The sequence below is a fragment of the Canis aureus genome, chromosome 13 (genome assembly GCF_053574225.1).
Source record: "Canis aureus isolate CA01 chromosome 13, VMU_Caureus_v.1.0, whole genome shotgun sequence".
NCBI lineage: Eukaryota > Metazoa > Chordata > Mammalia > Carnivora > Canidae > Canis > Canis aureus.
In genome coordinates this window covers 42,941,162-42,955,761 of record NC_135623.1, presented here as the reverse complement: position 1 = coordinate 42,955,761, position 14,600 = coordinate 42,941,162, and the positions used below count along the sequence as shown (strand labels likewise).

The window sequence follows — 14,600 nt, the reverse complement described above, 5'->3', positions numbered from 1 at the left end:
ATGTAATAATATTCATATTATAGAAGTCTCAGAAGAAGAGAGAGAAAGGCAGGCAGATTTATTTCAAGAAATAACAACAGAAAACTTCCCTAATCTGAGGAAGGAAGGAAACAGACATCCAGATCCAGGAGGCACAGAGAACCCCCATCAAAATCAACAAAAGCCGGCCAACACCAAGACATACTGTAGTTAAATTTGCAAAATATAGTAACAAAGAAAAGATCTTAAAAGCAGCAAGATAAAAGAAATCCTCAACTTACAAGAGAAAACCCATAAGGCTACCTGGAGATTTCTCAAAAGAAACTTGGCAAGCCAGAAGGGAGTGACATGATATATTCAAAGTGATGAATGGAAAAAATCTGCAGCCAAGAATATTCTATCCAGCATGGCTATCATTCAGAATAGAAGGAGAAATAAAAAAGTTTCCCAGACATAATTTAAATAAAGAAATAATAATAGATAGCAGGCAAGTACAAAGTGAGAGTGGTTCTATTAATATGTACGTGTTGCTCTTAAAATCCAAAACTAAACAGATAAAAACATTCTCTGTATATAATGAAGACAAAAAATATATAAGAATCATAAGTTCATACTCATAAAAATAGAAGCTAAACATTTTACCATAAGTTTTATGGTTTGTTTTTCTGCACAAGAACATAAGGCCTACCAATAATGAAAAGTAATTTATGAACCACCCTAACTGCTCTTAACCGCCCGAATCTGAACTACTCCTGCCATCACTTCTACCCAAGGCCAGTTACTCTATACCATATCATCTTGTTCATTTATTTTATAAAATGTATCAAAATCTTACATCATCTTGTTTATTTGTGTTTACTCACTTACTGTGTTCCCATCATTAGTATGTAAATCCCCAAGGGCAGTGATCTTATCTATCTAGTACGCCACTATATCCTTAGTTTCCAAAATAATGCCAACCACATAGTAACATTTACAGAAGTAATCAGTTAATACCTTTCATGTTCCAACATTTCGGAAATAGGTGGATTTTTGGAAAAAAATTCTCTTAGCGTTTCCTTTCTTCTACTTCTTTTTCTTGGCATCATTTCTATAGTCTCAATATGAGAGATGACAAAAATGTTACAAATTAAATCTAAATTCTGAACAAAATACTATAATTTATTCATACCCTAATGCTTGACACTAAAATACAGTGATTTCTTTATACCCCTCAATTAAAATTACTATCAAAAGAAACAGAAAAATATGACTCTAAAAATATCCATGTGATAACTTAAGAATTACAATGTACTAGGACATCTGGGTGGTTCAGTGTCCAACTCTGAATTTCAGCTCAAGTTGTGATCTCAGGGTTGTGAGATCAAGCCCCAAGTCAGGATCCAGGATGCCAGCATGGAGCCTGCTTAAGATTCTCTCTCTCCTTCTCCCCCTGCCCTGTCTTCCACACCTGTGTATGCATGTATGCTTTCTCAAAAAAAATAAAAAGAATTATAATGTACCGTATAATAATAAAATCGTTTGTTGGTATTTCCGTTTCATATTGTAATAAATTATAATGCAGCCAACCATCTTTAGATACATGAATCTCCGCATTTCACTAACTTAAATTCAAAACTCCTATATAACTTACTCTTCCAATCTCCATTATTGAAGCTTTGAACTTCTTCAAAGGTTTGGTTGTCTTTTTACACAAAACATTCTCCTTATATTTCACTTTTCTTATTCCAAGTAGGGACTCATTCCTCCTAATAGAAAAAGATAAAGTCAGTTAAAAGGATCTGTAGGAATCTGCAAAACTACACCAAAGCAATAAATCTTTAATGAATGTTGTCACTGAAATTATACAAGAATACCCAAAATTGTTTGCATCCCATGCATTACATTAGATTGTGATACTCTGGGCAGCCTGGGTGGCTCAGCAGTTTAGCACCACCTTCAGCCCAGGGCCTGATCCTGAAGACCTGGGATCAAATCCCATGTTGGGCTCCCTACATGGAGCCCGCTTCTCCCTCTGCCTGTGTCTCTGCCTCTCTCTGTCTCTCTTTGTGTCTCTCATGAGTAAATAAATAAAATCTTTAAAAAAAAAAAAAAAAAGATTGTGATATTCCTGATCATCGAGGAATAGCTGGCCTCTTGAAAGAGCAAAATGTAAATCATACATAAAATGTGATGAGAGCTGACATGTGACATAGGAGAAAAAGAATTGGACTGAAAATAAAACAACATGAACATGTCCCTTTAAAACTGAAAAGATGACTACTTAAGAGTGACCCTGGACAAGCTCTCTTGCTTGCAAAATTTCATTCTCTTTGGTTCCATCACATCCATATCCTTCTGGATACCAACAGGTGCTAAGCATTTTATGACTTCAAAAACTTTTCCCTTCCCCCAATCACTTGCTGAAGTTCTTAATCTCATTTTTTTAAATCTACCATGGACCTCTATGGTAATCCAGCCCCTTCAAATACTGTGAAGTCTCTTATTATCCCTCCTTCTACTGATACTTATCATCTATTTTCCCTGAAATTTATGTATTTTCTAAATTTATATTTCTGAGCATCAGGGTGGCTCAGTGGATGAATGTCTGCCTTCGGCTCAGGTCATGATCCTAGGGTCCTGGGATAGAGTCCTGCATCAGGCAACCAATAGGAAGCTTGCTTCTCTCTTTGCCTATGTCTCTGTGTGTCTCTCATGAATAAATAAAATCTTCAGAAAAATAAAATAAAATGTCTATTTCTTTGAGTAAGTACTAGCTAATTCCAGCAAAACCCTGCTACCATTGGGGCACCTGGGTGTCTCAGCTGGTTAAGCATCCAACTCTTGGTTTATACTCAGGTCATGATCTCAGGGTACTGTGATCGAGCCCTGCATCAACGCAATCTGCTTGTCCCTCTCCCACCCTCTCTGCTCCTCCACCCACTTGCACTCTCGCTCTCAAATAAATAAATCTGAATTTAAAAAAACAACAACCCTGCTATCACATGATAAACGGGGTCCAAAACCTTAAATTGAATAAAATGTAGGGTCACATAGATACAAGGCTAATGAAATGACTGGATGAGTCTGGATAGCTAGTTACACGGGTTGGGTTTCCTAATTCATCTTGGTCCCAATGGCAGTTGGCCACTTGTTTCTATTTTGATGAAGATGATCCTGGATCCTGTGGTTGGTTGGGACTCCAGCCTAGCAGCAATTCCAAGGGTCCCCCAGCTAGCTGGCATTCATTTTGGCAAATGTTTTGTCTGCCTGAACTAAGAAACTTGTACCAGTGACCACTGAGGGGTGGGGATCCCCTCTCTGCAACTTGCATTTTGAGACTGGATGCCTGCCATGTTCTAAGCATGTTGGTCTCTTCCCTATTTCTGCCTCTCTCACCCCGCTGGAATGCTCGACCTGCTTGCTGTTACTGCTAGAAGAGATGAGAAGGACAGAAGGTCACAGATATACATTTGCCATCTTCCTATCTTCTCAACATTCGCCTCCATGCTCTGAAGAACTCTCACTCACTGAATCAATTAGATTCCTCCACTTCTCTACCCCTTCACAGAATGCTTCCTCCTACCTTCTTGTTTATGGTATGTTATGAAAAATGGTATTTTAAAACTTTTATGTAGTCAATGCTATTGATCATTGATTTCATGGTTTATTCATTGTTTTGATTAGTTATATTAGTACCTGCTTCTGACTCGAAACATTGAATCCCAATAGCTGTCTGCCTATTATTTCACAAACAGAACTCTACTAAACTTTATCTGATGGTACAAATTTCTTTTGCTCTTTTTCATTTTTCAGATATTTTTCATTATTCTGCATCATTCCATAAACCTAATTTGATTGGAATTATATTAAGCCAATAAATTAATTTGAAGATAATAGAAATTATAGTAGTCCATCTGCCCATAAGTAATGTACTATGTCTCCATTTATTCAAGTCACTTTTAAAAAGATCTCTTAGTAAAAATGTTTGGTCTTCTTCTATCAGCCTAAGTCTACTCACAAATCCTGATAAATTTAATCCTGTGCTTCATAGAAATGGATCATTTTTTCCATTATACTTTCTAGTTGATATAGGAAAGCTATTGCTTTGCAGCCAGCTATTCTATGGAATTCTATTATTAGTTCTGATAGTTATTGGTTAGTTAGCTTAAGTTTTTTTTTTAAATCATTATTTGCAAATACCAATCATTTTATCTCCCTTTCACAGTACTTCACCGTGGAATTCATTTGACAAACATATTTGAGACCCTATTATGTGATAATCACATGAATTCTAATCCTAATTTCTATTTCTTATTGTAATGCACTGGCAAGATTTTATATAACAATGTTAAGTGATAGAAGGAACAATAAGCTTCCTTATTATAAAGTTTATTTTAACAGAAAATATTCTTTTAATCATAATTTGCCAGGAATGGTTGATGAATTTCACCGCATGGCTTTTTAGCATCTACTAAAGTCTTGTTTATTACAACCAATAATAATTACATTTACAGATTTCCTACTATATTTATATAGATAATAAGATCTACATTTTCAACACTGAATTTATAAACTATTTTATTGATTTTTGTTTCTATATACTGCTAAGTAAGACTGATTCCTAAATTTCTATTTTTTTAATAAAGTTATTTTTAATTGGTGTTCAATTTACCAACATACAGAATGACACCCAGTGCTCATCCCGTCAAGTGCCCCCCTCAGTGCCCGCCACCCATTCACCCCCACCCCCCGCCCTCGTCCCCTTCCACCACCCCTAGTTCGTTTCCCAGAGTTAGGAGTCTTTATGTTCTGTCTCCCTTTCTGATATTTCCCACACATTTCTTCTCCCTTCCCTTTTATTCCCTTTCACTATTATTTATATTCCCCAAATGAATGAGAACATATAACGTTTGTCCTTCTCCGACTGACTCACTTCACTGAGCATAATACCCTGCAGTTCCAACCACGTTGAAGCAAATGGTGGGGATTTGTCATTTCTAATGGCTGAGTAATATTCCATTGTATACATAAACCACATCTTCTTTATCCATTCATCTTTCGATGGACACCGAGGCTCCTTCCACAGTTTGGCTATTGTGGCCATTGCTGCTAGAAACATCGGGGTGCAGGTGCCCTGGCGTTTCATTGCATCTGTATCTTTGGGGTAAATCCCCAACAGTGCAATTGCTGGGTCATAGGGCAGGTCTATTTTTAACTCTCTGAGGAACCTCCAAACAGTTTTCCAGAGTGGCTGCACCATTTCACATTCCCACCAACAGTGTAAGAGGGTTCCCTTTTCTCAACATCTTCTCCAACGTTTGTGGTTTCCTGCCTTGTTAATTTTCGCCATTCTCACTGGTGTGAGGTGGTATCTCATTGTGGTTTTGATTTGTATTTCCCTGCTGGCAAGTGATGCAGAACATTTTCTCATATGCTTGTTGGCCATGTGTATGTCTTCTTTGGTGGAATTTCTCTTCATGTCTTCTGCCCATTTCATGATTGGATTGTTTGTTTCTTTGCTGTTGAGTTTAATAAGTTCTTTATAATATTGGAAACTAGCCCTTTATCCGATACGTCATTTGCAAATATCTTCCCCCATTCTGTAGGTTGTCTTTTAGTTTTGTTGACTGTATCCTTTGCTGTGCAAAAGCTTCTTATCTTGATGAGGTCCCAATAGTTCATTTTGCTTTTGTTTCTTTTGCCTTCGTGGATGTATCTTGCAAGAAGTTACTGTGGCTGAGTTCAAAAAGGGTGTTTACCTGTGTTCTCCTCTAGGATTTTGATGGAATCTTGTCTCACATTTAGATCTTTCATCCATTTTGAGTTTATCTTTGTGTATGGTGAAAGAGAGTGGTCTAGTTTCATTCTTCTGCATGTGGATGTCCAATTTTCCCAGCACCATTTATTGAAGAGACTGTCTTTCTTCCAATGGATAGTCTTTCCTCCTTTATTGAATTAGTTGACCATAAAATTCAGGGTCCACTTCTGGGTTCTCTATTCTGTTCCATTGATCTATGTGTCTATTTTTGTGCCATACAACACTGTCTTGATGACCACAGCTTTGTAGTACAACCTGAAATCCGGCATTGTGATGCCCCGAACTATGGTTTTCTTTTTTTAAATTCCCCTGGCTATTCGGGGTCTTTTCTGATTCCACACAAATCTTAAAATAATTTGTTCTAATTATCTGAAGAAAGGCCATGGTATTTTGATAGGGATTGCATTAAACGTGTAAATTGCCCTGGGTAACATTGACATTTTCACAATACTAATTCTGCCAATCCATGAGCATGGAATATTTTTCCATCTCTCTGTGTCTTCCCCAATTTCTTTCAGAAGTGTTCTATAGTTTTTAGGGTATAGATCCTTTACCTCTTTGGTTAGGTTTATTCCTAGGTATCTTATGCTTTTGGGTGCAATTGTAAATGGGATTCACTCCTTAATTTCTCTTTCTTCAGTCTCATTGTTAGTGTATAGAAATGCCACTGATTTCTGGGCATTGATTTTGTATCCAGCCACGCTACCAAATTGCTGTATGAGTTCTAGCAATCTTGGGGTGGAGGCTTTTCGGTTTCTATGTAGAGTATCATGTCATCGGCGAAGAGCGAGAGTTTGACTTCTTCTTTGCCAATTTGAATGCCTTTAATGTCTTTTTGTTGTCTGATTGCTGAGGCTAGGACTTCCGGTACTATGTTGAATAGCAGTGGTGAGAGTGGACATCCCTGTCTTGTTCCTGATCTTAGGGGAAAGGCTCCCAGTGCTTCCCCATTGAGAATGATATTTGCTGTGGGCTTTTCATAGATGGCTTTTAAGATGTTGAGAAATGTTCCTTCTATCCCTACACTCAAGAGTTCTGATCAGGAATGGATGCTATATTTTGTCAAATGCTTTCTCTGCATCTAATGAGAGGATGATATGGTTCTTGGTTTTTCTCTTGCTGATATGATGAATCACATTGATTGTTTTACGAGTGTTGAACAGCCTTGTGTCCCGGGGATAAATCCTACTTGGCCACAGTGAATAATTTTCTTACTGTACTGTTGGATCCTATTGGCTAGTATCTTGTTGAGAATTTTTGCATCCATGTTCATCAGGGATATTGATCTGTAATTCTCCTTTTTGGTGGGGTCTTTGTCTGGTTTTGGAATTAAGGTGATGCTGGCCTCATAGAACAAATTTGGAAGTACTCCATCTCTTTCTATCTTTCCAAACAGCTTTAGGAGAATAGGTATGGTTTCTTCTTTAAACTTTTGATAAAATTCCCCTGGGAAGCCATCTGGCCCTGGACTTTTGTGTCTTGGGAGGTTTTTGATGACTACTTCAATTTCCTCCCTGGTTATTGGCCTGTTCAGGTTTTCTATTTCTTCCTATTCCAGTTTTGGTAGTTTGTGGCTTTCCAGGAATGCGTCCATTTCCTCTAGATTGCCTAATTTATTGGCATATAGCTGTTCATAATATGTTTTAAAATCATTTGTATTTCTTTGGTGTTGGTAGTGATCTCTCTCAGTCATGATTTTATTAATTTGAGTCTTCTCTCTTTTCTTTTTAATAAGGCTGGCTAATGGTTTATCTATCTTATTATTTCTTTCAAAGAACCAACTCCTGGTTTTGTTGATCTGTTCCACAGTTCTTCTGGTCTCGATTTCATTGAGTTCTGCTCGAATCTTTATTAACTCTCTTCTTTTGCTGGGTGTAGGATCTATTTGCTGTTTTTTCTCTTGCTCCTTTAGGTGTAAGGTTAGCTTTTGTATTTGAGTTCTTTCCAATTTTTTTTTTTATGATAGTCACAGAGAGAGAGAGAGAGAGAGAGAGAGAGAGGCAGAGACACAGGCAGAGTGAGAAGCAGGCTCCATGCACCGGGAGCCGGATGTGGGATTCGATCCCGGGTCTCCAGGATCGTGCCCTGGGCCAAAGGCAGGCGCTAAACCGCTGCGCCACCCAGGGATCCCTCTTTCCAGTTTTTGAATGGATGCTTGCATTGCGATGTATTTCCCCCTTAGGACTGCTTTTGCTGCATCCCAAAGATTTTGAACGGTTGTATCTTCATTCTCATTAGTTTCCATGAATCTTTTTAATTCTTCCTTAATTTCCTGGTTGACCCTTTCATCTTTTAGCAGGATGGTCCTTAACCTCCACGTGTTTGAGGTCCTTCCAAACTTCTTGTTGTGATTTAGTTCTAATTTCAAGGCATTATGGTCTGAGAATATGCAGGGGACGATCCCAATCTTTTGGTATCGGTTCAGACCCAATTTGTGACCCAGTATGTGATCCATTCTGGAGAAAGTTCCTTGTGCACTTGAGAGTAATGTGTATTCAGTTGAGTTTGGATGTGAAGTTCTGTAGATATCTGTGAAATCCATCTGGTCCAGTGTATCATTTAAAGCTCTCGTTTCTTTGGAGATGTTGTGCTTAGTAGACCTATCGAGTATAGAAAGAGCTAGATTAAAGTCACCAAGTATAAGTGTATTATTATCTAAGTATTTCTTCACTTTGGTTATTAATTGATTGATATATTTGGCAGCTCCCACATTCAGGGCATATATATTGAGGATTGTTAAGTCCTCTTGTTGGATAGATCCTTTAAGTATGATATAGTGTCCCTCTTCATCTCTCACTATAGTCTTCAGTGTAAATTTTAGTTTATCTGATATAAGGATGGCTACCCCTGCTTTCTTTTGAGGACCATTCAAATGGTAAATGGTTCTCCAACCTTTTATTTTCAGGCTGTAGGTGTCCTTCTGTCTAAAATGAGTCTCTTGTAGACAGCAAATAGATGGGTCCTGCTTTTTTATCCAGTCTGAAACCCTGCGCCTTTCGATGGGGTCATTAAGCCCATTCACGTTCAGAGTTACTATTGAAAGGTATGAGTTTAGTGTCATCACGATATCTATTCAGTCCTTGTTTTTGTGGATTGTTCCACTGAACTTCTTCCTAAAGGGGAATTTTAAGAGTCCCCCTTAAAATTTCTTGCAGAGCTGGTTTGGAGGTCACATATTCTTTCAGTTCCTGCCTGTCTTGGAAGCTCTTTATCTCTCCTTCCATTTTGAATGAGAGCCTTGCTGGATAAAGTATTCTTGGTTGCATGTTCTTCTCATTTAGGACCCTGAATATATCCTGCCAGCCCTTTCTGGCCTGCCAGGTCTCTGTGGAGAGGTCTGCTGTTACCCTAATACTCCTCCCCATAAAAGTCAGGGATTTCTTGTCTCTTGCTGCTTTAAGGATCTTCTCTTTATCTTTGGAATTTGCAAGCTTCACTATTAAATGTCGAGGTATTGAATGGTTTTTATTGATTTTAGAGGGGGGATCTCTCTATTTCCTCGATCTGAATACCTGTTTCCCTTCCCAGATTACAAAAGTTTTCAGCTATGATTTGTTCAAATACATATTCTGGCCCTCCGTCCCTTTCAGCTCCCTCGGGAACCCCAATTAAACCTAGGTTTTTCTTCCTCAGGTTGTCGTTTATTTCCCTTAATCTATCTTCATGGTCTTTTGTTTGTCTCTTTTTTCCTCAGTTTCCCTCTTTGTCATCAACTTGTCTTCTATGTCACTCACTCATTCTTCCACCTCGTTAACCCTCGTCGTTAGGACTTCTACTTTGGATTGCATTTCATTCAATTGATTTTTAATTTCTGCCTGATTTGATCTAATTTCTGCAGTCATGAAGTCTCTTGAGTCCTTTATGCTTTTTTCTAGAGCCACCAGTAGCTGTATAATAGTGCTTCTGAGTTGGCTGACATTGAATTGTAATCCAGATTTTGTAACTCTGTGGGAGAGAGGACTGTTTCTGATTGTTTCTTTTGAGGTGAGGTTTTCCTTCTAGTCATTTTGCTCAGTGCAGAGTGGCCAAAAACAAGTTGTATTGGGAAAAGGAGAAAAAGAGAGGAGAGAAAAAAGGAAAGAAAATAGAAAAAGAAAAAAGAAAAAAGGAAGAAAAAAAGAAAAAAGAAAGAAAAAGAAAAAGAAAGAAAGAAAAAAAGGGGGTGGGGGAAGCAAACAAATCAAAAAGAAAAAAAAAAAACCACGGGGGAGTATCTTCTGATTCTGTATACCTTAAGTCCCTTGACTTCCCCCTGGAACTTGTCCATCTAGCTGGTCTTCTGGGGGAGGGGCCTGCTGTGCTGATTTTCAGGTGTTAGCACTTGGGGGAGCTACTCTGCTCCTTGCCTGGTGCAGGGCTCAGTGGGGGTTGTTTACCCCGTGAGGCCCCAGGAGGAACAACCCCAGTGGCCGGGGCCAGCTCTGGAGCCCTGGAGTCAGCTCCCGCAGGAACTCCAGAGCTCTCCGCCTGCAGGGCCTGGAGGCTCCGGGGCGGGCCGCTGATCTGCTCAGCTCGGGGCAGGAGCGTCCTTGCTGTCCTGGGCCCTCCCAGCCTCTGCCTGTCCCAGGGGGAGGCCGGATCCTGAGCTGTGTCCCGGCGCCCAGTGCTCCCGGGCCTGTGCTGTTTGATTCGAGCTCCCGGTGGCGCAGCCCCCTCCGCGGAGCCGCCCTCGAGGCCCTCCGGGCTGCTCCCGCCCCGCAGCCCCCTCCGCGGAGCCGCTGCCCGAGCCCCTCCGAGCTGCTCCGGGTCCCGCCGTGCGCGCTGCAGCCCTTAGGGAGCTCGGCGCACTCTCCCGGGGCGCAGGTGTCTGTTAGTGTCCCCGGGAGCCTGAGGGCATCCCCGCCCTCCTGGGGTCCTGCTCCAACTCCCTGCGAGCCCCTTTCCGCCCGGGAAGGTTGGTGCAGCTCCTGCTTCTCCGGGACGGGGCTCTCCTGTCCTGGGGACACTCACCCCGGCCTCAGCCCGGCTCCTCGCGGGGCCCCTCCCCCTTGGAGGCCTTTTGTTTCTTTATTTCTTTTTCCCTGTCTTCCTACCTAGATAGAAGCACGAACTCTTCTCACTGTAGCATTCCAGCTGTTCTCTCTTTAAATCTCAGGCTGAATTCGTAAAATTTCAGGATGATTTGAAGGTTATCTAGGTAATTTGGTGGGGACAGGTGATTTGAAGACCCTACTCTTCCACCATCTTGCCCCTCTTCCCTAATTTTCTATTTTTTAAAATTCTTTTCATAAACCTGTTATCTGAGACTCCTGAGATAAATTCACTATGAAACTATATACCCATGTCCTGAAGCAAAGTAAAAGTTATTTGTTCCTTTAAAGTATGAAAGAAGTAGCCTAAAAAAAAATTGGAGCCATTCAAATTCTTTTTACTTTAATAAATTCTTATAATTAAAATTTTTCAAGATTATCATCACTTTTGATTAGAAATTATTCATATTAAATTGTATATGCTATTATCTAATATTTAACCGTTTCCAAATTTAGGATTATTACTTCTTTGGATTACTTGTATTTCACGTTTTCTTATTATGCTGGTTGGAAACTCATGTAATTTATTCGTATCTTCAAAGAACTAGCTCTAGCAGTTTTCAAGTAAATGATTTTTTTTTTTTAAGAGAGGGAGGGAGAGTGATCTTGAGCAGGGGGTTGGGTAGGGCCAAGGGAAGGAAGAGAGAGTCTCAAGCAGGCTCCATGCCCAGTGTGGAACCCTAGGTGGGGGCTCATTTTCACGACCTTGAGATCATGACCTGAGCTGAAATCAAGAGTACTTTGCTTAACCAACTGAGCCACGCAGGTGTGCCTTCAATTAAATGATTTTAAAACCAAACTTTAGTTGTTTAATTTCAACTTGTATTTTTCTTTTCTTTGTTTCTGCTTTCCTATACTTATTTTATTTTTCTAATTGCTTGAGATCAACAAAAATTCATTTGATTTAAAAAAATTCATTTGATTTTATTTTTCTTATTTACTAATAGAGGATTCTAAAGCTAAGAACTTCTAATTGCTGTTTAGAATACCTTTGATACTAGAGTTTTTATCATCATTACTTTCAAATGTTGCTATACTTTTAGATTTCCTTTTTGATCCAATAATTATATATATGCCAGTATTTTGTTATAAAATTTCAGTTTTATTAAACTGTAAAAGAATGTGGTCTTTATAAATTTTAGTCTAGGCTATCTACTGAGCTTTATTTTGCAGCTCAACGATTACTTTTTAAAAAATCTAATTAGTGCTTTAAATGTTTAGTCTCAATTGGTTATATATTAAATTAGTGTTACTAATTACACTTTTTATTGTGTCCTTTTTATGTCTTTTTAAAGTAGCATGTTAAACTCTCTCAATATTTCTGTATTTGGCAAATTAGCCTTGTCTTTTTCAGCAGTTATTTCCATATATGTGGATTTTTCTGCCATGTAAAACATGAAAATTCATGAAATATCTTCATTGTAATTTATAAGCATAGTTGGTAGAATCACCATTTTGAATGTGAAAAGGTGGAGTTGAAAATAAGTAACAAAGAGATTATTCTTTAAATGTTACCAGGAAAACTGATAAACTGGGGAACCGAAAGTTTAATCTAAATCCCTAAACCAAAATAAACTCCATATGGATTAAAACATTAAATATAAATCATGAAACTATAAAATTGGAGGAAAATACAGCTGCACGTTTGCCTATTGCAGAATACTTTCTTTGTGTAAAAGTATGTTAAGCATATGAACATAAAAAGAAAATAGCTATTACCATCAAGGTAGAAATCAAGGTGTTGCATCTGCTTCTCCCCTATATTCCCTGACTCGGAGAGTAGCATCCTAAAACATCTGCTCAGCCTTGAAAATTGAAATCATTACCTTTGTTTTGAACTCAGTCATACTCCTCAATCTTCAACCTTGAGTCTTTTGTTATACCACCGGTCAATGCTTCTAAGCCACTTACTCTGATTTCCTCTCCCAGAATATCTATTATTCTTAGGTTGGACCTCCATAGTCAGCCTTCCAAATTTCACTGCACACCCAAAGTGTTTTCTGCTTCTCTTTGGTATTAAGAATGTGATTTATAACTTCTAAACTTCTAATTTTGGCTATGGTCTTTTTAATTTAACAGAACTCTCTAATTCTCTAAATACTATAACCTGTTTCATTTCATAAAAGCAATTTCTTCCTTTATCATTTGAGAATATAAAGCACATATACTCCAAGCTTTTGTTCTAATAAGTGCTTGTTTTAGGAAGGACTTTTTCTTTTTGCTGCCATTTTAAAAATAGACCTCATGCTATTGATGTTTCTTTTTTCTAAAATGAGAAATAGATCTATGCCCAATGGTGAAAGAAAAGCCTAGTTGTTGGAAGAAAATGATTATTTCTTTATTTATGTACACACACCAACACAAATCCTTACTATCTCCTCCATGGCTGTTTGCCCCATCCTAGGTGTACACACCACCCTCTTTTTCATCCACCTTATATATATTAAAGTAATAATCTTGCCTATCTTTTAAAGTTGTAAATATTAATAAAATATATATTACAAATACCTTTTCAAGAAGTCATAAACAGGACTTGTTATCTCCACCATAAGATGAAATTTTTCATCATTCATACATTTTAGCATAACTTGTGTAAAGAATTCTAGAAATCTAGGTCTTTGCTTAAATTTCATAACTGTGAAAACAAAGAAGTGTAGCAGTAAATGTGTCAAGAACTCCTGTATAAGATCAAAAAATCCTTTATAGTCTATATTTCACTTTTCAAATATCTCAGTGTTGAGAGAAAGTTCTCAAAAGTTGCCCCTAATATATGACAAGTTAGGAGAAAATTGCTGATAATTATCAGAATTACTAGTTATCCTAATTTCTTTCACTCTGAGTTAAACAATAATGTTGCTATTTCTTCATATCTGAACTTAAAGATCACTCACATTTTTCAATTTCCTAGTTTTCATAAGCTTCATAATAATGTCATTTACTACCAAAATAAGTCACCATCAAGGTTCTGACTTTACAGATTTTAAATCACATTACTTGATAATCCATATTCTACATTATTCTGAATAGGTAAGAACCCAGAACCTTCTTCCTAGAAAGGAGAAAGCTTTCAGACAACAACAGAACCCACAGAATAAAAGATGATCTTCAACAGAAGATCAATGATCTTCAGTAGAAAATCAAGCATATTTACATTTAGGTTACCTACCTTCTTTGACAGCACCTTTGACTGACCAGTTTATAACAACAGGGTAAAGAAATATAGGGTCCTCTGATCCTGAGAGTTCTGTTGCAACATCTAAGGTTTTAAAAAATTAGTAAGTTGTAGGTTCTATTTAACATGAATAACCAAAAATGAAAATTCTTCGGAAGGAACAAAAAATGGGAAAATGTTCAAATGTTCATCCTAAATTATATGCCTTTAAAATGTCAACTAAAAAAAAATAAAATAAAATAAAATAAAATGTCAACTATATCATTATATTTTGGAGTTTAAAAAAATCCTGTGATCTCCATTATTCTTCTTTTATTTTTTCCCCCTAAAAGCCAGAGTCCACCACCAAATAGGTGAAGAGGTTCCAGGGCATGAGTCACTGTATTCAATAGCTGTTTTATTATCAGCAAATCCCAGACTCCAAAATCTTCCAATTATGTCAACTTCATCTTTACAAAATTACCCTTAAAAGACAGCAGTATAGAAAAATGAACAGCACAGCCACTGCAGCGAGGCTGCCTGGGTTCCAATTCTAACACTGACACCAGTAACTAAATCAATTTCTTAGGCAGATTTCCAAACTGCAAACTCCAAAATTCCCATCACTGTGTTAACAATG

The 14,600-nt window shown here is 38.0% G+C and overlaps 1 protein-coding gene across 10 annotated transcripts in view; it reads right to left on the bottom strand.

Moving 5' to 3' along the window:
- Window positions 1-14,600, bottom strand: part of CFAP54 (cilia and flagella associated protein 54) — a 291,473-nt gene that overhangs the window by 159,036 nt on the left and 117,837 nt on the right. For all 10 annotated transcript variants that reach the window (XR_013350784.1, XR_013350783.1, XM_077845910.1 and 7 more), the window contains 4 exons: window positions 13,976-14,065; window positions 13,318-13,444; window positions 1,613-1,727; window positions 976-1,076 (listed from right to left, as the gene is read on the bottom strand). Coding sequence is in view for 8 of the 10 variants with exons in the window: in XM_077845910.1 (XP_077702036.1) it covers window positions 976-1,076; window positions 1,613-1,727; window positions 13,318-13,444; window positions 13,976-14,065 (433 nt within the window). In the remaining 2 variants the exon portion in view is untranslated. The remainder of the gene's footprint in view (window positions 1-975; window positions 1,077-1,612; window positions 1,728-13,317; window positions 13,445-13,975; window positions 14,066-14,600) is intronic.